Here is a 27,062-nt window from a genome sequence, read left to right as displayed (position 1 = left end):
ACTGACTGGTGAAGTGAGTAACACTGATGATCTCTTCATCTCCTGTTAGTGGGTGGGATATATTAGGCAGCAAGTGAACATTTAGTCCTCAGAGTTGATGTGTGTGAAGCAGGAGAAATGGGCAAGCGTAAGGATTTGAGCGAGTTTGGCCAGATTGTGACGGCTAGACGACTGGGTCAGAGCATCTCCAAAACTACAGCTCTTGTGGGCTGTTCCCGGTCTGCAGTGGTCAGTATCTATCAAAAGTGCTCCAAGGAAGGACCAGTGGAGAACCGGCCACAGGGTCATGGGCGGCCAAGGCTCATTGATGCACGTGGGGAGCGAAGGCTGGCCCGTGGGGTCCGATCAAACAGACGAGCTACTGGAGCTCAAACTGCTCCAGAAGTTAATGCTGGTTCTGATAGAAAGCTGTCAGAATACACAGAGCAGCTCAGTTTGTTGCGTATGGGGCGGCATAGCCGCTGACCAGTCAGTATGACCTCTGACCCCTGACCCCGCCGAAAGCACCAACAGTGGCACGTGAGCATCAGAACTGGACCACAGAGCAATGGAAGAAGGTGGCCTGGTCTGAGGAATCACGTGTTCTTCTACATCACGTGGATGGCCGGGTGTGTGTGTGTGTGTGGCTTACCTGGGGAACACATGGCCCCAGGATGCACTATGGGAAGAAGGCGAGCCGGCGGAGGCAGTGTGATGCTTTGGCCAATGTTCTGCTGGGAAACCTTGGGTCCTCCATCCATGTGGATGTTACTTTGACACGCTCCACCTACCTAAGCATTGCTGAGACCATGTTCAGCCTTTCATGGAAACGGTATTCTGGTGGCTGTGGCTCTTCCAGCAGATAATGCTCCTGACACAAAGCACAAATGCTTCAGGAATGGTTTGAGGAGCACAACAACCAGTTTGAGGCGTCGACTCGGCCTCCAGATTCCCCAGATGTCAATCCAATCGAGCATCTGTGGGATGAGCTGAACAAACAAGTCCGATCCATGGAGACCCCACCTCACAACTTACATGACTTAAAGGATCTGCTGCTAACATCTTAGTGCCATATACCACAGCACACCTTCAGGGGTCTAGTGGAGTCCATCAGAGACGGGTCAGCAAAAGGGGGACCGACACAATATTAGGAAGGTCATAATGTTATGCCTGATAAGTGACGGATTCCAAACACTCTACATTGCAGCAAATAGAGCTTCTCATGCGCCAAATGCAATATTAAGAAACTAAATATTTAAAAATTTAAAAATAGATAAAAACTATAATAGTATCTCATTACAGAAAGACATCACATGGCATTTATTCTTTACAATGTTCGGCGTGTCCGTTGTGTCAGGGAGGAGTCCTTCTGTTTGAGTTATCGATTATTTCTTTCCATGTAAGCACTTCTAATATCAATATACTGATAGTGATCTTTAAAGTGAGCGTTAGAACAACACACACACACACACACACGTTTGTTTTTGTGAAATGTGAGGACATTCCATAGGCGTAATGGTTTTTATACTGTACAAACAGTATTTTCTATCCCCTTACACTGCCCCTAAACCTACCCATCACACACACACACTGCCCCTATACCTACCCATCACACACACACACTGCCCCTAAACCTACCCATCACACACACACACTGCCCCTAAACCTACCCATCACACACACACACTGCCCCTATACCTACCCATCACACACACACACTGCCCCTAAACCTACCCATCACACACACACACTGCCCCTATATCTACCCATCACACACACACACTGCCCCTAAACCTACCCATCACACACACACACTGCCCCTATACCTACCCATCACACACACACACTGCCCCTAAACCTACCCATCACACACACACACACACACTGCCCCTATACCTACCCATCACACACACACACTGCCCCTATACCTACCCATCACACACACACACTGCCCCTAAACCTACCCATCACACACACACACTGCCCCTAAACCTACCCATCACACACACACACTGCCCCTATACCTACCCATCACACACACACACTGCCCCTAAACCTACCCATCACACACACACACTGCCCCTAAACCTACCCATCACACACACACACACTGCCCCTAAACCTACCCATCACACACACACACACTGCCCCTATACCTACCCATCACACACACACACTGCCCCTATACCTACCCATCACACACACACACTGCCCCTAAACCTACCCATCACACACACACACTGCCCCTATACCTACCCATCACACACACACACACTGCCCCTAAACCAACCCATCACACACACACACTGCCCCTAAACCTACCCATCACACACACACAGCCCCTAAACCTACCAAACACACACACTGCCCCTATACCTACCCATCACACACACACACACTGCCCCGATACCTACCCATCACACACACACACTGCCCCTATACCTACCCATCACACACACACACTGCCCCTATACCTACCCATCACACACACACTGCCCCTATACCTACCCATCACACACACACACTGCCCCTATACCTACCCATCACACACACACACTGCCCCTATACCTACCCATCACACACACACACACACACTGCCCCTAAACCAACCCATCACACACACACACTGCCCCTAAACCTACCCATCACACACACACAGCCCCTAAACCTACACACACACACACACACACACACACAGCCCCTAAACCTACCAAATACACACACACACTGCCCCTAAACCTACCCATCACACACACACACAGCCCCTAAACCTACCCATCACACACACACACACACACACACACACACACACACACACACACACACACACACACACAGCCCCTAAACCTACCCATCACACACACACACACACACAGCCCCTAAACCTACCCATCACACACACACACACTGCCCCTAAACCTACCGATCACACACAAACACACAGCCCCTAAACCTACCCATCACACACACACACACACACACACACACAGCCCCTAAACCTACCCATCACACACACACACACACACAGCCCCTAAACCTACCCATCACACACACACACACACACACACACACACACACACACACACACACACACACACACACACACACACACACACACACACACACACACACACACACACACACACACACACACACACACACACACACACACACAGCCCCTAAACCTACCCATCACACACACACACACACACAGCCCCTAAACCTACCCATCACACACACACACACAGCCCCTAAACCTACCCATCACACACACACACACAGCCCCTAAACCTACCCATCACACACACACACACTGCCCCTAAACCTACCGATCACACACACACACACTGCCCCTAAACCTACCGATCACACACAAACACACAGCCCCTAAACCTACCCATCACACACACACACACACACACACACAGCCCCTAAACCTACCCATCACACACACACACACACACAGCCCCTAAACCTACCCATCACACACACACACACACACAGCCCCTAAACCTACCCATCACACACACACACACACACACACACACACACACACACACACACACACACACACACACACACACACACACACACACACACACACACACACACACACACACACACACACACACACACACACACACACACACACACACACACACACACACACACACACACACACACACACACACAGCCCCTAAACCTACCCATCACAGGAAACATTCTGCATTTTTACTTTCTCATAAAAACTCCTCCTGTGTGATTTATAAGCCTTTTGTAAAGTGGGGCCATGGGTAATGTCCTCATATTTCACCCTCTCCTGTAATACCTGTGTCATACCCATGGCATTATACACATTTGTGTCCTTATATGTCACAAAAACAAGCCTGCGCACGCAAACACACACACACACACACACACACACACACACACACACAAAATGACTCACGTGGCAGTATTCTCTCTTTTAAGGGACACTGTGTGTTTCTTCTGGCATCAGGGCCTGTAAACCACAGCTGTGAACACAGAATTATGCAGATGTTACTAAGGTTAGAAAACTAAAAGTGATATGAGTTTTGAGGAGTGTGAAGAGCAGCACACCTGCACACACACACAAGGAACCAGGGACGGGAAGCTCAGAACGGTTTGATTGACAGGAGGATCGATCTGCAACACAAACACGACACCTTAACATCTCTAAACAACAGACCAACATGGGTTTAACACAAGTCACACACTGCATAAAATGCTCTTCTTATTTAGTATTTTTTTCTTGTTTCCAGTCCAAATATCGAAAAATTCTTAAATTCTTAATGAAGTGAGTTTTTGCTTAAAACAGGCAAAATGATCAGCCTGATGATTTGAATTAATTTAATTCATTATGATTAAGAAAAATAATCTTATTTCTGATTGGGACGGAAACAAGAAACGAGATTTCAATCAGAAATCAGATTATTTCTCTCACCCCATTGGCAGATCATTTTGCCTGTTTTAAGCAAAAACTCACTTCATTTAGATTTTATTTGTAACAAAACAAGAACAAATATCTTCTGTCATTTTACTGATCTAGTAAATGCATCTTTATTTAAGAATGTTTTTATATTTGGACTGGAAACAAGACAAAATGACTGAGTAAGTTTTGATGAACTTCAGGATGAAATGCCTCACCTCTTCAAAATGAAACACCTCACACTCCGGGTATGAGCGCTTGTAGCACAGGCTGAGCTTCACTCGTTGGTGTGTGTCCATTCGTACAGTGAAGCGCTTGTGATGCTCGTCCGCGGTGATGCTGAATTTAGGCACGGGGTCGCCCTCGGCTGCAGGGCTCTGGAGGTTTATAGAGCGAGGGCGAGCGGAGGGCTGGATGGAGAGAGATCGGCTCAGCGGCTCGGCTCCGTCTCTGTGCACCGATACAGTGATGGTGGAGCCAAGCCGCGCCGGGAAACAGTCGTACCGCAGGATCCACTGGAGGCACACACACACACACACACACACATACACACACACACAGTTACAAACACTGCAAACAGCCTGAGTTGTACAAAGCATGCCTCACAAACTGAAAAAACACAAGTTCCTATTCCTTTCATACAGGAGTTTTTTTTGAAAAAGTAAAAATGCAGAATGTTTCCTGTGATGGGTAGGTTTAGGGGCAGTGTGTGTGTGTGTGTGTGTGTGTGTGTTTATGCGGTTTATGAGGACACAAATCTGTATAACTACATGGGTATTACACTATACATGTGGCTTATGTAAAATAGCTTCAAAAACATACTAAACATACTGTGTTTGTGTGTGTGTGTGTGTGTGTGTGTGTGTGTGTGTGTGTGTGTGTGTGTGTGTGTGTGTGTGTGATGGGTAGGTTTAGGGGCTGTGTGTGATGGGTAGGTTTAGGGGCTGTGTGTGTGTGTGTGTGTGTGTGTGTGTGTTCGGTAGGTTTAGGGGCAGTGTGTGTGATGGGTAGGTTTAGGGGCTGTGTGTGTGTGTGTGTGTTCGGTAGGTTTAGGGGCTGTGTGTGTGATGGGTAGGTTTAGGGGCTGTGTGTGTGTGTGTGTGTGTGTGTGTGTGTGTGTGTGTGTGTGTGTGTGTGTGTGTGTGTGTGTGTGTGTGTGTGTGTGTTCGGTAGGTTTAGGGGCAGTGTAAGGGGATAGAAAATACAGTTTGTACAGTATAAAAACCATTACGTCTATGGAATATCCCCACATTTAACAAAAACAAGCGTGTGTGTGTATGTGTGTGTGTGTGGTGTCCCTGTGTGTAATAATCAGAGTATGCTTGTTGTGCTCCATCTATAGGCTCATATTACTAACACACCCTTTAAATAACACAAAAATACTGCGCTATTGACTTTAGAGCAGGTGTGTGTTGGTCAATGGTGTAGTCGTTTTGGCTGCCAGGGATTTTTATCTACAAACAACGAGGATCTGGACGTGAACATGAAAACTGCATTGGGCTGAAACTAGCAGAACACACTTGTGTCACATTGAGGTGTGTGTGTGTGATAGGACCCTATATCTGCTTCACTAAAGTTGCACTCGCTAAGTCTGAGAAACTCTTTACAAGGATAAAGCACTTAAAGCTCCCCTGTGTGATATTTCCCCCATCTAGCGGTGTAAAGGTTTATGACCATCCAGTGAATATTAGTTTCTGTTCCTCTCAATTCTGATTTCGTTTTAACTCCTACGGTGGCCAATTTAGTCCAAGATTAACACGGCAATCCCCCTCTTCACATTCGACACGGTGCCATCGAGTGTTAAAGCGCGAAAGGCGAAGCTTGAATTTACGGGTATGTCCCTCTTTGGCTACTGTACTTTCAAGATGGAGGAGCAACATGGCGACCGGCATTCGAACCCCTCACCCGTATGTGTTTACAATGGCATATTATAAACTTACCAGAATACTTTATTACTTGAAAGAAGTAAATATACATTAATGAGCACATATATTTTTGAAAGAACTAAGTGTTTTTAGCTAAGAATAAACTAAAAAAGTTACACAGTGTAGCTTTAAAGGGTTAGTTCAGCCAGAAATGAAATGTCTGTCATTAACTCCTCTCCCTAATGTCGTTCCACACCCGTAAGACCTCCGTTCATCTTCACACACAGTTTAAGATTGTGGCAAGGGGGGCGTGGTTCAGCGAGGTCTGCAGCGGGAGAGAGAGCCGCGGGACGAGCGGTAAGTGAGTGGGTTGGACGCAGATTAATAACACCTGTCTCTTGTTCCAGTAATGAGCGCGGAGAGGGGATAAAACGCCAGCGGAACCAGAGGACAGGGAGAGAGAGAGTCGGACTGTTGATGCGACACATGAGACCCTGAGTTTGACCCGGAAGCCGGAAGTGCTGTGAACCGGAAGTTATTGTTGTTTATGAGTTTGCCTGAAGGCACACGCCTGAGTGTGTTACTGACTTTGATATACGAAAATAAAGAGAAGCATCAACAGTCCAGCCGACTCCCGTGTCCTCTTCCTTCCTTATCATATCGAACTTGTTACAAAGATATTTTATATTTAGTCCGAGAGCGTATGCAAGTGTATGCACACTATAATGTCCATGTCCAGAAAGGGAATAAAAACATCATCAAAGTAGTCCATATGAGACATCAGTGGGTTAATTAGAGTCTCTTGAAGCATCCGAAATACATTTGGGTCCAAAAATAACAAAAACTACGACTTTATTCAGCATTGGCTTCTCTTCCGCGTTTGTGTTCAATCCTCAAATAAAGATAGCCTGGATGGCAGCCGAATTTAGCCCTACCCACAAAAATGTTTAGGTCAGGCGGTTCGGTCTGGCCTCGCTCCATAGAGGAGTAATTATCCCCGAACAGAAACGGCCGGACCAATGAGATCATCAGGGCGGGCTTTAGCCGATGACGGACAGATGATCAACAGAAACTGACCAATGAGATCATCAGGGCGGGCTTTAGCCGATGACGGACAGATGATCAACAGAAACTGACCAATGAGATCATCAGGGCGGGCTTTAGCCGATGACGGACAGATGATCAACAGAAACTGACCAATGAGCTCATCAGGGTGGGCTTTAGACGATGACGGACAGATGATCAACAGAAACTGACCAATGAGATCATCAGGGCGGGCTTTAGCCGATGACGGACAGATGATCAACAGAAACTGACCAATGAGATCATCAGGGCGGGCTTTAGCCGATGACGGACAGATGATCAACAGAAACTGACCAATGAGATCATCAGGGCAGGCTTTAGCCGATGACGGACAGATGATCAACAGAAGCTGACCAATGAGATCATAAGGCGGGCTTTAGACGATGACGGACAGATGATCAACAGAAGCTGACCAATGAGATCATCAGGGCGGGCTTTAGCCGATGACAGACAGATGATCAACAGAAGCTGACCAATGAGATCATCAGGACGGGCTTTAGACGATGACGGACAGATGATCAACAGTAACTGACCAATGAGATCATCAGGGCGGGCTTTAGACGATGACGGACAGATGATCAACAGAAACTGACCAATGAGATCATCAGGGCGGGCTTTAGCCGATGACGGACAGATGATCAACAGAAGCTGACCAATGAGATCATCAGGGCGGGCTTTAGCCGATGACGGACAGATGATCAACAGAAACTGACCAATGAGATCATCAGGGCGGGCTTTAGACGATGATGGACAGATGATCAACAGAAACTGACCAATGAGATCATCAGGGCGGGCTTTAGACGATGATGGACAGATGATCAACAGTAACTGACCAATGAGATCATCAGGGCGGGCTTTAGACGATGATGGACAGATGATCAACAGTACCGTAATCATCACGTCATCAAAGGCGCTTGAGTTATATTTACTCGAATCCTAAACGGAGAGCTTGTTTGTATCTGCATCACCTTCACTATTTCTCTCAAAGCTGATGATCATGTTGGGTAAGTGCTCTGTGTATCATTAATTTTTTTTTTTTTTTTTACAACACCGGCTAAGATCGTTTATTCCAGCGCGCGTGCAGACAGGGTTGCCAAGTTTGCAACAAAACCCGCCAACTACTAGCCCTAAACAATAGCTTCTCGGGGGGTTCTCCGGGGGGAAAATGGCGTTGGGGGTAAAATGTGTGTTATTTTGGTAAAGTTGCTGCTAAAATTCGCACTCATGGGTCTATATATCACATAATAGTCGCTTCAACCCGCGGAGGAAAAACGCGGACTTGGCAACACAGTGCAGTTGAGCTCTGTTGACATTTGACAATGCGTCGCTCCACTGCTCTGATTGGTTGTTGGTCTGTCCAATCGAGGTCTTTCCAGGTTGGGTTGAAACACGCCCCATAATCACAGCCCAATGAGCATCAGACTCATATTCTGACTAGAGCTGAGGATGAGCACGGCAGGCTAAAATAAAGCCTTAGGCCCCGTCCACACAGAAACGCGTTTAGCTGTATGCGTATACATTTTTTACCGTATCAGCGTTTCGTCCACACGGATCCGGCGTTTTAGAAGCATGCATCCGATATATTTCTGAAACCGGGTCCCAGAGTGGATAAATCTGAAAACGATCATCTTCCGTTTTCGTGTGTACAGCGAATCCGTATATTTTCTGAAACGGTGATGTCATCACACTACGTCCGGCACGGTGAAAGAGTTGAGGGATACAGCTACAGGCACTGGGCATGCGCACATCAATATCGCGTCATTTAATGACCGTATCTGCATTACTGTAAGGGTATGTTTAGGGTCGGGGTAGGTGTAGGCGTTAATAAAACACATCTGTTAAGTAGCAAATGTATTTATTGTTATTTTATTGTGAGATTTTGCCTCACCTCCGACCACTGCTATACCCCTGCTAGCCACAACTCTTCTTCTCCGTTTTTAGTGTATTTCTGTGGCAGAATTACAGCGCCACACACTGGCCTGGCATGCAAACTACATCGTTTTTAGTCCGTTTTTGTAAGCTCGTTTGGGCGCAGATATTTCTTGAAACGAGGAAAAAAAAAGATTGGATTGGGAAAGCGCTGGCTTCGTGTGGACAGGGCTTCAAACGGTTATGAATCAGCGTATTAATTCATGATTCGGATCGCCAATGTCACGTGATTTCAGCAGTTTGACACGCGATCCAAATCATGAAAGAAGGGTGAGGAGTTAATGACAGACATTTCATTTTTGGGTGAACTAACCCTTTAACACAGACCAAAGGAATTCACTCACAACGGCCTGATGGGACGTCCTGTTCTTCTCACTCGTCTGAATTCTTGCTTCGTGTTGCTGCAGATCATCACTGGTGATCCACTGGCGAAGAAGAAGAACAAGAAGAAGAACAAGAAGAAGAAGAAGAACAAGAAGATACAATTGTTATGATGCCTTAAAATCAATTTAGTGAAAGTTCAGTTCAAAACTCTGTGTGGCAATGTTTTCTTTACATGAACACGTCACTGCAAAAAAATGCTTTTCTTCCTCAATATTTTTGTCTTGTTTCTAGTCCAAACATCTAAAAATTATTAAAACAAGAACTATTTACTAAACAAGCAAAAGTAATTGTCTTGTTTTGGGGAAAAATAACTCAAAATTAAGAGATTTTGCTTAAAATAAGATTATTTTTCTCCCCCCATTGGCAGATTATTTATCTTATTTTAAGCACAAACTCTCTTCATTTTGAGTTATTTTTCCCAAAAACAAGACAATAATTTTTACTTGTCTAGTAAATGTCTCTTAATGTAAGAATTGTTCAATGTGTGGACTAGAAACAAGACAAAACTACTAAGTAAGAACAGCATTTTTTGCAGTGTAATGTGTATGTACATTTGCACACCTGCCAAAGTGCACTCAGTCTGACCGCGAGTGCAAACACAGGCGCTCATATAACACTACACCGAGCTTGCATATCTCTCTGATGACGAAACACACACACACACACACACACACACACACGGCCAAACACGTAAAACCTGAAGTATACTTTAGCTTCACCAATGCTAGTGCACACAGTAAATGATTCAGCTGGACTTTATAGCCATTAGCCACTGCTGGAAATCAATAAGCAGCATTCATTTAAAACGATCCGTTGCATTTTCTCGACCAGCGTTTCTCAGCAGGGCAAAAAACACCGACACAAATGATAGGACGCAACTGACCATATAGCTATGCTTTTAGAAAAGCAGTGTTCATGTATCATGTTTTCTGCAGCATGTTAATCAATAATCTCAACCATATTTGATGCAAATCTGCGCTTGGTGGAGTGTGACATTCATTCATAAAGTGCAAGTCACACTTCATACACTGCAAAATATGCTCTTCTTATTCAGTAATTTTGTCTTGTTTCTAGTCTAAATATCTAAAAATGCATGATATTTAGACTAGAAACGAGATGACATAAGATTTTTTTGTTGTTGAAAATAAAATCAAAATGAGTTTTTGCTTAAAACAGGCAAAATGATCTGCCAATGGGGTGAGAGAAATAATCTTATTTCTGACTGAAATCTTGTTTCTTGTTTCCGTCCCAAACAGAAATAAGATTATTTCTCTCACCCCATTGGCAGATCATTTTGCCTGTTTTAAGCAAAAACTCATTTTGATATTTTCCCCAGAAAACAAGCAAAAATATCTTCTATCATTTTACTGATCTAGTAAATGCATCCTGATTTAAGAATATTTAGATATTTGGACTGAAAACAAGACAAAAATACTGAGTAAGAAGAGCATTTTATGCAGAGTAAAGTCCAGCTCTACTAGCAGAAATAATGAGGTTAGTGTGTGTTGTGAAGCGAATCACATGCAAACAAATTTACAACAAAAAGTTGTAACGGTCTTCCTAGCATTGTTCAGGAAGCAGACACACTCCGTCAGATTAAATTCATTTAATCTCTTTACTATGGCATACACATATATCATTATCACATTTCTGTAATTCACATCCTAAAGGCTGCATTAAAGGGATAGTTCACCCAAAAAGGAAAATTGTCATTTACTCACCATCAAGTTGTTCCAAACCTGTTTGAGTTTCTTACAAAAAAAGATTAAAAGGTTTGTAACAAAGCAGAGAACAACCACTCACTACCATAGGGGGAAACAATACTATTTTAGTGAATGGTTATTATTATCTCTGCTTTGTTACAAGCATTCTTCCAAATATCTTTTTTTGTGTTCAGCAGAAACTCATACAGGTTTGGAACAACTTTAGGGGGAGGAAATGACAATTTTCATTTTTGGGTGAACTATCCCTTTAACTAGGCCAGCGATGTTATCCAGATCAGATGGTGGACCTGCGCCTAGACACGATTTGACTTGTTGAGTTGAGACTTGATGTTCACAGTAAAATCCAGGACTTGTTTGTTCAGCACATCCATCAGATGCTCAATTGGATTGAGATCTGGGAAATTTGGAGGCCAATTCATAGCCAAGACATCCTGGGGCCATGTGTTCCTCAGGTAAGCCACACACACACACACACACACACACACACACACACACACACACACACACACCCGGCCATCCACGTGATGTAAAAGAACACGTGATTCCTCAGACCAGGCCACCTTCTTCCATTACTCTGTGGTCCAGTTCTGATGCTCACGTGCCACTGTTGGTGCTTTCGGCGGGGTCAGGGGTCAGAGGTCACACTGACTGGTCAGCGGCTATGCCGCCCCGTACGCAACAAACTGAGCTGCTCTGTGTATTCTGACAGCTTTCTATCAGAACCAGCATTAACTTCTGGAGCAGTTTGAGCTCCAGTAGCTCGTCTGTTTGATCGGACCCCACGGGCCAGCCTTCGCTCCCCACGTGCATCAATGAGCCTTGGCCGCCCATGACCCTGTGGCCGGTTCTCCACTGGTCCTTCCTTGGAGCACTTTTGATAGATACTGACCACTGCAGACCGGGAACAGCCCACAAGAGCTGCAGTTTTGGAGATGCTCTGACCCAGTCGTCTAGCCGTCACAATCTGGCCAAACTCGCTCAAATCCTTACGCTTGCCCATTTCTCCTGCTTCACACACATCAACTCTGAGGACTAAATGTTCACTTGCTGCCTAATATATCCCACCCACTAACAGGAGCCGTGATGAAGAGATCATCAGTGCTATTCACTTCACCTGTCATAATGTTATGCCTGATTGATATCTGGCAAACGTTGGATAGCGATACAGTGACACAGTTGAACGAACTGTAAACCAACGCAGGCAGAGCCAAACAAACAGCCTTTAAAGAGCCGCAGTGTTCAAGCTCACGACAAACACAGGAGACAGTCACACCAGGACAAATGAACCGATATAAATCTGCTCTGCTGTTTCTACGGCCCATGCTAATTCAGTTGGAGATCATTTCTACGATATTGCCATTATGGCAGTGTTGGAGACGGATTGGTATCTGTGTCGAATGCACCATTTACACCGAATCATGATCACAAATCAATGAGATCAATATACATTTTTCAAAGACTGCATTAACTAGGTCAGCCAGAACTGGAAACACTTCCTATAACTCACAGCATACTCATCACATCGTGAGCAGAACGGCCTCTACGCTACCGCTAGTCTCTCGGTTTATCCCGACGGTACCTGGTCTTAGTTCAACCCAAACTGAACCTAATAAAGAAAGGCGAGTTGCACCACAAAAAACGCTCTTCTTACTCAGTATTTTTGTCTTGTTTCTAGTCAAAATATCTAACAATTCTTACATTAAGGAACATTTACTAGACAAGCAAAAATCATTGTCTTTTTGGGGGGGGAAATAACTCAAAATAAAGAGAGTTTTTGCTTAAAATAAGATAAATAATCTGCCAATGGGGTGAGAGAAATAATCTTAATTCAAACAGAAAACAAGATTATTTCTCTCACCCCATTGGCAGATTATTTATCTTATTTTAAGCAAAACCTCTTTTCATTTTGAGTTATTATTCCACAAAACAAGACAATTACCTTTGCTTTTCTAGTAAATACTTCTTGTTTTAAGAATTTTTAGATTTTTGGACTAGAAACCAGACAAAAATACTGAGTAAGAAGAGTGTTTTTGCAGTGTGGCCTGAGACTTACCCAGAGAACGCGGTTCTGTTTCCACACATGTAGCGTGTAGGAGTCGCCAGTTTCAGAGTCACTGAAGTCGATCTTTAGGGTCTCGTTCGCCACTGCAAACAAAGGTCAGAAAAGATGAACTCAGTCATTAATGGACGAGCTGTGGTGATTACTGAGACTACACTGCAAAAAACGCTCTTCTTACTCAGTATTTTTGTCTTGTTTCTAGTCCAAACATCTAAACATTCTTAAAACAAGAAGTATTTACTAGACAAGCAGAATTCAAACAGAAAACAAGATTATTTTTCTCACCCCATTGGCAGATTATTTACTTATTTTAACCAAAAAAAAAAAAATCTCTTAATTTTGAGTTATTTTTCCCAAAACAAGACAATTACTTTCACTTGTCTAGTAAATGTTCCTTAATGTAAGAATTTGTAGATATTTTGACTAGAAACAAGACAAATATACTAAGTAAGAAGAGCCTTTTCTGCGGTGTAAGAGAGCTCATGTACGTACACAGAGGACGGATGCGGAGCCGCATGCGGACGAACACTTCCTGCTGGAGGAGAGTCATGTGGAGTCTGAGCTGAGGCTGGAGTCGCTCTTCTGATGACAAAAACAGGTCAGGAGACAGAAAAAGACTTCTTGGTGTGTGTGACGAGACCTCATGCCACGGTGTGAAAACATGACGTCTCATTGAGGTGAAAGCTGACTTGTGAGTTGAGTTAAAGGTGTACTATGCAACTTTACATCCACTAGAGGGCGCCTATTCAAAACGAAGGCATAGTTTGATGACGCCATTATGACGGGACGGGACACAGTCACCGGGCACGGGCACCATTTCCTCTTTTCCGGTCATGAGTATAAGGTAAAGCAGCTGTTTATCATATTAGATACATTTAAGTGTTTAAAATGATATTATGACGTTACTCCGTGCGTTCACTTGTTCACACTGCTAAGAGTAAAGCGCTCCTGCCAAATAAAACCCGACACCGAGGGAAACGCAGATATGACGCAATTGACAGGCGACAATAATAATAAAATAAAATTTGTAATAAAATTTGGCTGTAGTGTCTGTGACGCCACCCATGGGATTCTGAAGAGCCGTTCTGAAGCGTAAAGTAGAGACGAGCCGTCGCCATCTTGGCAGCGCGTCACGCCTGGATAACAGAAAATGGGCAAAGAGGCGGGATGTGGGCGGAGCTTAGGTGACGTGATGACTAACAGACAGCAGACAAACGGCAATACACCTGTCACTCAAAGTGGCCACGCCCTTAATTATGCAGAACGTTAAGGCTTTATATAACGTAAACGAATGAGTTATAAAAGGATTCACCCCCTCACAGTCGTCATGAAGGGCAACATTATCTGTATAGACCAAAACACCAATTTGTCCCAGACTGTAAACATGTTTTATTCTGCTGTAAAGTTGGCCATTTTAACATGAGCTCAATGAGATTCTGCTCCTTCTGGAGCCGCTCTAGTGGCCAGACGAGGAACTGCAGTTTAAGTCACTTCCATATTGGCTTCAACAGAAACTGCAGGAGAGTTTCCACTTGGGTAAAACATTTTACAGTGCTTGCTTTATACTGTTCCGCCTTTAACTGGATATGATAATTAAATAAATATATGCGGCGCATGTTTCTGAGTGAAGTGCGGCGCTCATTTACACGCATGTTACGCGTTTCCTCCAGCGTCTCAGAGCGGCTCCGTTCACAGTAAATGAGTCTCTGCATGTTATGTTTGTTTAGGTTTCTAATAACACACATTTATGCACACATATGAAGTCTGAAAACTGTCATCGGGACCTATGTGAGATCAGTCAGAAAAGCGTGTCAATATCAGAAGATAGTTCATGTTTAACCTGCTAACAGTCAGTGTTACTATCACATATTTTAGTAATAATCATATATTGAGTATCGTTCGAAAGCTTAAACACACAAAACTAATTGAACATTGTGTTAAAATTAAAAACAGTACTTTAAAACACTTTAGCTGCACATTGTGATATTTTGTATAAAATCATGAATTACTACCATTTAAATTCAGATCTATACTTAAAAAGAGTTAACAGTTTAAAAATAGGGTCTGACTGAACACAAAACACTCCCTACTTAAACTTCAGACTTTTCTTGTTTTACAGCCCATAATATATAGAAAAATAAATACAATAAACAATGTAGACATTGTGAAATGATGTGTTGTGTAATTACTCACCAGCACCACTCCATTCCTTTAGAGAGAGAGAGAGAGAGAGAGAGAGAGAGAGAGAGAGAGAGAGAGAGAGAGGGAGAGAGAGAGAGAGAGAGAGCGAAAGAAAGGTTTAGCTTGTGCTCAATAAATATAAAGACAAGCATCTTTGCAAATTAAACATCAATGTCAGCTAAACATGTGTGTTGATCGATACATGATGATCTAAGCATGTAATTAATAGCAACCTGTGTGTGACGTCAAGAGCTTTTTGATGTCAATATTGCTTTGACATATACAGATACACACACACACACACACAGAGAGAACTGGAGACGCTTCTACACTCATTAGTGAAAGAATGGGTCACTCTCAGGAGCTCAGTGAACTCAAGCGTGGTGCCGTGATAGGTTATACTGAGCCACAAATTGTTAGGCCACGTAAAATCACAGAACGGGGTCAGAGCATGCTGAGGGTCACAGTGCACAGATGTCACCAACTTTCTGCAGAATCCAGACCTCCAAACTTCTGTGGCCTTCAGATGAGCTCAAGAACAGCATAGAGAGCTTCATGGAATGGGTTTCCATGGCCGAGCAGCTCATTCAAGCCTTACATCACCAAGAGCAATGCAAAGCGTGGGATGCAGTGGAGTAAAGCAGCCGCCACTGGACTCTAGAGCAGTGAGACGTGTTCTCTGAGCGACCAATCACGCTTCAGTCTGACAATCCCATGGGCGAGTCTCGTTTTGGGGGTTGCCAGGAGAACGGGACTTGCCTGACTGCATTGTGCCAAGTGTAAAGTTTGGTGGAGAGGGGATTATGGGGTGGGGTTGTTTTTCAGGGCTTGGCCCCTTAGTTCCAGTGAAAGGAACTCTTAATGCTTCCCCAAGACATTTTGGACAATTTCATGCTCCTGACTTTGTGGGATCAGTTTGTGGACGGCCCCTTCCTGTCCCAGCATGACTGCGCTCCAGTGCACAAAGCGTCGCTCCATAAAGACATGGATGAGGAGTTTGGTGTGGAGGAACTTGACTGGCCTGCACAGAGTCCTGAGCTCAACCCGATAGAACAGCTTTGGGATGAATTAGAGCGGAGACTGAGAGCCAGGCCTTCTCGTCCAACATCAGTGCCTGACCTCACAAATGAGCTTCTAGAAGAATGGGCAAAAATCCCCATAAACACACTCCTAAACCTTGAGGAAAGCCTTCCCAGAAGAGCTGGAGCTGCTAGAGAGGGTGGGCAGACTCCATATTAAACCCCACGGGTTAACAATGGGACGGCATTAAAGTGTAAAGGCAGGCGTCACATACCTACACACGTTCTGCTCACCAAGGCTGCAATTATTTGATAAAGTAAATACTTTAAAATATAGTTGCAATTTAAAAAATGTCTCTACATGAAAATAACATTGGCATAGTAGTGAATAGAGTTGTCCACATGTCTAGCCTATTGTATTATTTACTATTATTCCTAGATTATTCTTATTAATATATTATGTATTTTGGCAGTGAACATACCATTTAAAAACTTAAATTGGCTGAATTGTTTCATAGCATATTTGAGCACAAAGCAACTTCATAATTGAGTTGATGGCACATTAGAGCATCCTTATCAAGAGCAATCCATCTCTCCATCTGCTTTCACACAAACAGAGGTCTGGGCATCTTTCACTTCCAGTTTACTTTGCGTAACGGTTGAACGAACTGTGAACAACCGCAGGCAGACCAAGAGACATTTAAACATTGACAAATAAACCTCCGCAAAACGGATGTAAATCTGATCTGCTGTGTCTACGGCTCATGCAAATTCAATGAAGATCATTTCGGCGATATTGCCAATAAGGTGTGGAATGCATTATTTACACATGATCATTATCACAAAGCGATGAGATCAGTAAAAAGATGTGACGCATAGACACCCCCAAAGAGGGGGAAGCTGAAATAGCACTTCTGTGGCGAAACAGCCTTTTGAACGGATCATTTTAAGAGTGTATAAAAGCATTATACAAAAAAATGTTTAGAAAGGGATGAATTACACTGAGTTTAACAGTCCATCATCTCAAGAGCAAAACGAGAGAGCCAAAAATAATTGACTTTGCTCAGTGGAGTCATGCCGTGTTCAGATAAACACTTTTAGGGAGTGTGTGGGCCAGTTGACAATACAGTTTGGTTCATTTGTTGATGTGAAAGCAGAGCCTGCCTGACTTCTCTTGAGGACTCATATGAGCTCTAGATCTTCATCCACACCAGACAAATGTGCATTAGAAATGTCTCTAAATCGAGTGCAGCGACACACGCTCAGGTGTTCCTTCATTACAGCCGCAGCTGGGTCTCACAGCCCTGATGCCGAGCAAGCGCGGTTCTGAGCCAAAACTCACATGGAGATGGAGGAGCTGAAGCCTGCTTAGAAACACGCAATCCAACACAGCGTGAAGACAGCAGAACTCAACATGGAGAGAGTTAACACCGACACTCGGCACCCTGGGATAAAAACATCCCTTTACACGCTCACACTGCTGCGCAATAGTTTCTGATCGGTAATATTTTTAATGTTTTAGAAGAAGTCTCTTCTGCTCACCCAGGCTGCTTTTATTTTATTAAAAACACCAAAAAAAGAATCAGACAGTAAAACAGTAAAATATTCCTCCAGTGTGAATCATCTGTTCTCTGTGTGAATATATAGTAAAGTGCGATTTATTCCTGTGATCAAAGCTGAGTTTATCATCATTACTCCAGACTTCAAAAACAAAAAATTTAAAAAAAGACAAAAAAATAATAATAAAACAATGACACAAACAAATGTGAAAAACTAAAACGAACAGAACAATACCACGATGCCAATGACTCAAAGTATAATAATAAATACACATATACCGGTAGTGGGTACAGAAAGCATTCAAACCCCCATCATTTTTCACTCTCTTATATTCCTTAATTTGCTAAATTCATTTAAGTTAATTTTTTCTCATTAATGTACACACAGCACCCCACACTGACAGAAAAGGGGGTCTGAATACTTTCCGTACCCATTGTATAACACTGTTCTAGTGGTTTTTGAATATTTTAATCCTAAAATTGTACATACTGCGCCTTTAACACACTTGAGAGGTATTTGTATGGTTATAGTATCCTCTTTAAATGTTGTGAATTTAAGTTTTGCTGTTATTAGAGTTCAAATTAAAATGATGTTGTCTTGTAAAAACGCAGATCCAGTATGAAGGGAGTCGCTCTTAAACTTCAGAGACAAACAGACGGAGCACATTAATATCTCCAACAGATATTTTGTTTTAATCTTGAACTGGAATCCTGCATGTAATGCACGTTAATTATATTTTTAGTAATTGCAACAGCATTATAACACAATACATGCAAGATCTCGAACATCTTCAGTGAACAAATGACTTTCAGAGGGAATGATCATTCATGTGATTCGGTTTGCCATGTTTAATTTATTAATTTACACCATCTCTCTGCTTACAAACTATAGACAAAGTTTGTTTGTTTTATGCAACATTAATATTTTAAATCATATTTTAACTTTTTGGATATTTCAAATCTCTATTTTCTACAAAATTCAACCAAAAAGTAAAGGGGGATTTCTAAGAAGACCAAAACCACCTCTTCATTTTCCTCTCTGAGTGTCTTTCTCTCACACTGAGTAACTGGAAACACACACACACACGTGTATCATAATATTGCTGGTAATACATGGAGAACACATTCAAGATCTTCTTATATCTTCAAGATATAGTTATATAGATATAGTTATGATCCCAGTGTGTGATATGGAGTCAGTGATGTGTTTAAGTCCACAGTTTGGAAAAGCATGCAAATACAAACATGGGAATTGTAACGTTAGTGACCAAAAATATCATAAAAATAAAGTCTCCATAGCTCAAATGATTTGCCAGCACTGTCTAATGATATAAGAACAGTAAGTTAGTAGATATGCAAAAAAGTAAGAGTGTCTCAATTTTGTCTGTAAATAATGCAGATAAGAATCATTTAAACAGGTTTGTGTGGGTACACCTAGGCGTTAGTTGTTATCCTGATATTTTCTCATGATAAAGTTATGGAGTTTACAGTAGTTTCATGAAACAACAGCTGGTGTGTCATTACTGATGTCCATGGGTTGAACAAACGGGCTCTCGCCACAGAGAGAGAGAGAGAGAATAACTCCAGTTGAAGAGTACAAACAAGTGTAAATTGAGAATAATCCGCTCACCTCTCTGACTCTGAGCACATCCCGGCGGAGGACCTTCACACACACCGACCACTGACACAGAACGGCCAGCAGGAACACACGAGCGCCCGGGCTGGACATGGCGGACCGGTACAAACATTCGCCGGTTATTATGTGTACATTCTCCACTAAAGTCCGTCCGGCGCGTGAGAATAGAGTTGAGTTGAGTAAAGTTGAGAGTGTGAGATCGCGGTGGGCGGACGGACGGGTTTTGGTGACGCAAATCACCGGAATTCCGGCGCCTTGTTCGCTTCAGAAGGTCACCGCCTTCCGCTTTAATTAACATTCATTAACCTGAGGACTTTACCCAAAGCACACACACAGCTCTGAACTCCTCTGCATCCAGCAGAGGCAAAACACATTAATAAAACACAATAACCCTGAGAATTTCTCTCATGATGTTTTAATTGTGCATCAGAGACAGAATGACCCTTACGAAACAAAAATATATTGCAATATATTTGAAAATATCCTGCAATATAGGCCTATTCACATATATGGGAATTAATATTTATATTTTCCAATATATTGCAATATATTGAAAGCGGCAATCATTTGTATATTTTGCAATATATTGCAGGAATATATAATATATTTTGTAATACCATCAATATATTATTCCATATATTAAAATATATTTCAAGAAAATATATTGGTAAATATATTTTCCTTTCGTAAGTGGATATCAAACTGCCCTGGCTGATCAGGGAACGATCAGAGTGCACTATATAGGGGATAGGGAACGATCAGACAGTGCACTATAGAGGGGATAGAGAACGATCAGACAGTGCACTATATAGGGGATAGGAAACGATCAGACAGTGCTCTATATAGGGGATGGGGAACGATCAGACAGTGCACTATATAGGGGATAGGGAACGATCAGTGCACTATATAGGGGATAGGGAACGATCAGACAGTAAACTATAGAGGGGATAGGGAACGATCAGACAGTGCACTATATAGGGGATAGGGAACGATCAGACAGTGCTCTATATAGGGGATGGGGAACGATCAGACAGTGCACTATATAGGGGATAGGGAACGATCAGTGCACTATATAGGGGATAGGGAACGATCAGACAGTAAACTATAGAGGTGATAGGGAACGATCAGACAGTGGTCTATATAGGGGATAGGGAACGATCAGAGTGCACTATATAGGGGATACATTTACATTTACATTTAATCATTTAGCAGACGCTTTTATCCAAAGCGACTTACAAAGAAGGGGAGAGTAATAGAAGCAACGGAACAGACAAGGCCAAAAACCTGTAAGAGCTGTAAGAAATCTCAATTAATTAGCACAATACACAATTTTTTTTTTTTTTTTTTTTTTTTTTTTTTTTAAAAGACAGACATCTACAACAAAAACTCACGGCCGCACAGTGCCGAACACTGGATTTTGATAGCTAAGATAGCTACAACCCATTAGGACTAAGGCTGTTGCCCCTAGGATAGGGAACGATCAGACAGTGCTCTATATAGGGGATAGGGAACGATCAGAGTGCACTATATAGGGGATAGGGAAAGATCAGACAGTAAACTATAGAGGGGATAGGGAACGATCAGAGTGCACTATATAGGGGATAGGGAACGATCAGACAGTAAACTATAGAGGGGATAGGGAACGATCAGACAGTGCACTATATACAGGGGATAGGGAACGATCAGACAGTGCACTATATAGGGGATAGAGAACGATCAGACAGTGCACTATATAGGGGATAGAGAACGATCAGACAGTGCACTATATAGGGGATAGGGAACGATCAGACAGTGGTCTATATAGGGGATAGAGAACGATCAGACAGTGCACTATATAGGGGATAGAGAACGATCAGACAGTGCTCTATATAGGGGATAGAAAACGATCAGACAGTGCACTATATAGGGGATAGGGAACGATCAGACAGTAAACTATAGAGGGGATAGGGAACGATCAGAGTGCACTATATAGGGGATAGGGAACAATCAGACAGTGCACTATATAGGGGATAGAGAACGATCAGACAGTGCTCTATATAGGGGATAGGGAACAATCAGACAGTGCACTATATAGGGGATAGGGAACGATCAGACAGTGCACTATATAGTAGATAGGGAACGATCAGACAGTGCACTCTATAGGGGATAGGGAACAATCAGAAAGTGCTCTAAGTAGGGGATAGGGAACGATCAGACAGTGCTCTATATAGGGGATAGAGAACGATCAGACAGTGCACTATATAGGGTATAGGGAACGATCAGACAGTGCACTATATAGGGGATAGTGAACGATCAAACAGTGCACTATATAGGGGATAGGGAACGATCAGACAGTGCTCTATATAGGGGATAGGGAACGATCAGACAGTGCACTATATAGGGGATAGGGAACGATCAGACAGTGCACTATATAGGGGATAGAGAAAGATCAGACAGTGCACTATATAGGGGATAGAGAAAGATCAGACAGTGCACTATATAGGGGATAGGGAACGATCAGACAGTGCACTATATAGGAGATAGTGAACGATCAGAGTGCACTATATAGGGGATAGGGAACGATCAGACAGTAAACTATAAAGGGGATAGGAAACGATCAGAGTGCACTATATAGGGGATAGGGAACGATCAGACAGTAAACTATAAAGGGGATAGGAAACGATCAGAGTGCACTATATAGGGGATAGGGAACGATCAGACAGTGCACTATATAGGGGATAGAGAACGATTAGACAGTGCACTATATAGGGGATAGAGAACGATCAGACAGTGCTCTATATAGGGGATAGGAAACGATCAGACAGTGCACTATATAGGGGATAGGGAACGATCAGACAGTAAACTATAGAGGGGATAGGGAACGATCAGAGTGCACTATATAGGGGATAGGGAACGATCAGACAGTGCACTATATAGGGGATAGAGAACGATCAGACAGTAAACTATAGAGGGGATAGGGAATGATCAGAGTGCACTATATAGGGGATAGGGAACGATCAGACAGTGCACTATATAGGGGATAGGAAACGATCAGACAGTGCTCTATATAGGGGATGGGGAACGATCAGACAGTGCACTATATAGGGGATAGGGAACGATCAGTGCACTATATAGGGGATAGGGAACGATCAGACAGTAAACTATAGAGGGGATAGGGAACGATCAGACAGTGCACTATATAGGGGATAGGGAACGATCAGACAGTGCTCTATATAGGGGATGGGGAACGATCAGACAGTGCACTATATAGGGGATAGGGAACGATCAGTGCACTATATAGGGGATAGGGAACGATCAGACAGTAAACTATAGAGGGGATAGGGAACGATCAGACAGTGCACTATATAGGGGATAGGGAACGATCAGACAGTGCACTATATAGGGGATAGTGAACGATCAGACAGTGCACTATATAGGGGATAGGGAACGATCAGACAGTGCACTATATAGGGGATAGGGAACGATCAGACAGTAAACTATAGAGGGGATAGGGAACGATCAGACAGTGCACTATATAGGGGATAGGGAACGATAAGACAGTGCACTATATAGGGGATAGGGAACGATCAGTGCACTATATAGGGGATAGGGAACGATCAGACAGTAAACTATAGAGGGGATAGGGAACGATCAAAGTTCACTATATAGGGGATAGGGAACGATCAGACAGTGCACTATATAGGGGATAGGGAACGATCAGACAGTGCACTATATAGGGGATAGGGAACGATCAGACAGTAAACGATAGAGGGGATAGGGAACGATCAGAGTGCACTATATATGGGATAGGGAACGATCAGACAGTAAACTATAGAGGGGATAGGGAACGATCAGACAGTAAACTATAGAAAGGATAGGGAACGATCAAAGTGCACTATATAGGGGATAGGGAACGATCAGACAGTGCACTATATAGGGGATAGGGAACGATCAGACAGTAAACTATAGAGGGGATAGGGAACGATCAGAGTGCACTATATAGGGGATAGGGAACGATCAGGGTGCACTATATAGGGGATAGGGAACGATAAGACAGTGCACTATATAGGGGATAGGGAACGATCAGACAGTAAACTATAGAGGGGATAGGGAACGATCAGTGTGCACTATATAGGGGATAGGGAACGATCAGACAGTGCTCTATATAGGGGATAGGGAACGATCAGACAGTAAACTATAGAGGTGATAGGGAACGATCAGACAGTGGTCTATATAGGGGATAGGGAACGATCAGAGTGCACTATATAGGGGATAGGGAACGATCAGACAGTGCTCTATATAGGGGATAGGGAACGATCAGAGTGCACTATATAGGGGATAGGGAAAGATCAGACAGTAAACTATAGAGGGGATAGGGAACGATCAGACAGTGCACTATATAGGGGATGGGGAACGATCAGAGTGCACTATATAGGGGATAGGGAACGATCAGACAGTAAACTATAGAGGGGATAGGGAACGATCAGACAGTGCACTATATACAGGGGATAGGGAACGATCAGACAGTGCACTATATAGGGGATAGAGAACGATCAGACAGTGCACTATATAGGGGATAGAGAACGATCAGACAGTGCACTATATAGGGGATAGAGAACGATCAGAAAGTGCTCTATATAGGGGATAGGAAACGATCAGACAGTGCACTATATAGGGGATAGGGAACGATCAGACAGTGGTCTATATAGGGGATAGAGAACGATCAGACAGTGCACTATATAGGGGATAGAGAACGATCAGACAGTGCTCTATATAGGGGATAGAAAACGATCAGACAGTGCACTATATAGGGGATAGGGAACGATCAGACAGTAAACTATAGAGGGGATAGGGAACGATCAGAGTGCACTATATAGGGGATAGGGAACAATCAGACAGTGCACTATATAGGGGATAGAGAACGATCAGACAGTGCTCTATATAGGGGATAGGGAACAATCAGACAGTGCACTATATAGGGGATAGGGAACGATCAGACAGTGCACTATATAGTAGATAGGGAACGATCAGACAGTGCACTCTATAGGGGATAGGGAACAATCAGAAAGTGCTCTAAGTAGGGGATAGGGAACGATCAGACAGTGCTCTATATAGGGGATAGAGAACGATCAGACAGTGCACTATATAGGGTATAGGGAACGATCAGACAGTGCACTATATAGGGGATAGGGAACGATCAGACAGTGCACTATATAGGGGATAGGGAACGATCAGACAGTGCTCTATATAGGGGATAGGGAACGATCAGACAGTGCACTATATAGGGGATAGGGAACGATCAGACAGTGCACTATATAGGGGATAGTGAACGATCAGACAGTGCTCTATATAGGGGATAGAGAAAGATCAGACAGTGCACTATATAGGGGATAGGGAACGATCAGACAGTGCACTATATAGGAGATAGTGAACGATCAGAGTGCACTATATAGGGGATAGGGAACGATCAGACAGTAAACTATAAAGGGGATAGGAAACGATCAGAGTGCACTATATAGGGGATAGGGAACGATCACACAGTAAACTATAAAGGGGATAGGAAACGATCAGAGTGCACTATATAGGGGATAGGGAACGATCAGACAGTGCACTATATAGGGGATAGAGAACGATTAGACAGTGCACTATATAGGGGATAGAGAACGATCAGACAGTGCTCTATATAGGGGATAGGAAACGATCAGACAGTGCACTATATAGGGGATAGGGAACGATCAGACAGTAAACTATAGAGGGGATAGGGAACGATCAGAGTGCACTATATAGGGGATAGGGAACGATCAGACAGTGCACTATATAGGGGATAGAGAACGATCAGACAGTAAACTATAGAGGGGATAGGGAATGATCAGAGTGCACTATATAGGGGATAGGGAACGATCAGACAGTGCACTATATAGGGGATAGAGAACGATCAGACAGTGCTCTATATAGGGGATAGGGAACAATCAGACAGTGCACTATATAGGGGATAGGGAACGATCAGACAGTGCACTATATAGTAGATAGGGAACGATCAGACAGTGCACTATATAGGGGATAGGGAACGATCAGAAAGTGCTCTATGTAGGGGATAGGGAACGATCAGACAGTGCTCTATATAGGGGATAGGGAACGATCAGACAGTGCTCTATATAGGGGATAGGGATCGATCAGACAGTGCACTATATAGGGGATAGGGAACGATCAGACAATGCACTATATAGGGGATAGGGAACGATCTGACAGTGCTCTATATAGGGGATAGGGAACGATCAGACAGTGCACTATATAGGGGATAGGGAACGATCAGACAGTGCACTATATAGGGGATAGTGAACGATCAGACAGTGCTCTATATAGGGGATAGAGAAAGATCAGACAGTGCACTATATAGGGGATAGGGAACGATCAGACAGTGCACTATATAGGAGATAGTGAACGATCAGAGTGCACTATATAGGGGATAGGGAACGATCAGACAGTAAACTATAAAGGGGATAGGAAACGATCAGAGTGCACTATATAGGGGATAGGGAACGATCAGACAGTAAACTATAAAGGGGATAGGAAACGATCAGAGTGCACTATATAGGGGATAGGGAACGATCAGACAGTGCACTATATAGGGGATAGAGAACGATTAGACAGTGCACTATATAGGGGATAGAGAACGATCAGACAGTGCTCTATATAGGGGATAGGAAACGATCAGACAGTGCACTATATAGGGGATAGGGAACGATCAGACAGTAAACTATAGAGGGGATAGAGAACGATCAGACAGTAAACTATAGAGGGGATAGGGAACGATCAGAGTGCACTATATAGGGGATAGGGAACGATCAGACAGTGCACTATATAGGGGATAGAGAACGATCAGACAGTTCTCTATATAGGGGATAGGGAACAATCAGACAGTGCACTATATAGGGGATAGGGAACGATCAGACAGTGCACTATATAGTAGATAGGGAACGATCAGACAGTGCACTATATAGGGGATAGGGAACGATCAGAAAGTGCTCTATGTAGGGGATAGGGAACGATCAGACAGTGCTCTATATAGGGGATAGGGAACGATCAGACAGTGCTCTATATAGGGGATAGGGATCGATCAGACAGTGCACTATATAGGGGATAGGGAACGATCAGACAATGCACTATATAGGGGATAGGGAACGATCTGACAGTGCACTATATAGGGGATAGGGA

At 43.4% G+C, this 27,062-nt stretch overlaps 1 protein-coding gene across 1 annotated transcript in view; it reads right to left on the bottom strand.

The window, feature by feature from the left end:
• The window catches only part of LOC137038399 (interleukin-17 receptor E), a 37,306-nt gene extending 17,201 nt beyond the window's left edge, over positions 1–20,105 (bottom strand). The window contains exons 1-8 of the mRNA XM_067412928.1: positions 19,863–20,105; positions 15,667–15,682; positions 13,966–14,055; positions 13,468–13,559; positions 9,651–9,731; positions 4,648–4,944; positions 4,081–4,146; positions 3,929–3,995 (exon numbers count right to left, since the gene is read on the bottom strand). Coding sequence (XP_067269029.1) covers positions 3,929–3,995; positions 4,081–4,146; positions 4,648–4,944; positions 9,651–9,731; positions 13,468–13,559; positions 13,966–14,055; positions 15,667–15,682; positions 19,863–19,961 — 808 coding nt within the window. The 5' untranslated portion in view covers positions 19,962–20,105. The remainder of the gene's footprint in view (positions 1–3,928; positions 3,996–4,080; positions 4,147–4,647; positions 4,945–9,650; positions 9,732–13,467; positions 13,560–13,965; positions 14,056–15,666; positions 15,683–19,862) is intronic.
• Positions 20,106–27,062: the final 6,957 nt, after the last annotated feature.

Source organism: Pseudorasbora parva, chromosome 13, assembly GCF_024679245.1.
Source record: "Pseudorasbora parva isolate DD20220531a chromosome 13, ASM2467924v1, whole genome shotgun sequence".
Classification (NCBI taxonomy): domain Eukaryota; kingdom Metazoa; phylum Chordata; class Actinopteri; order Cypriniformes; family Gobionidae; genus Pseudorasbora; species Pseudorasbora parva.
Note: the sequence above shows the minus strand (reverse complement) of the source record. Positions and strands in the feature narration are given on the sequence as shown.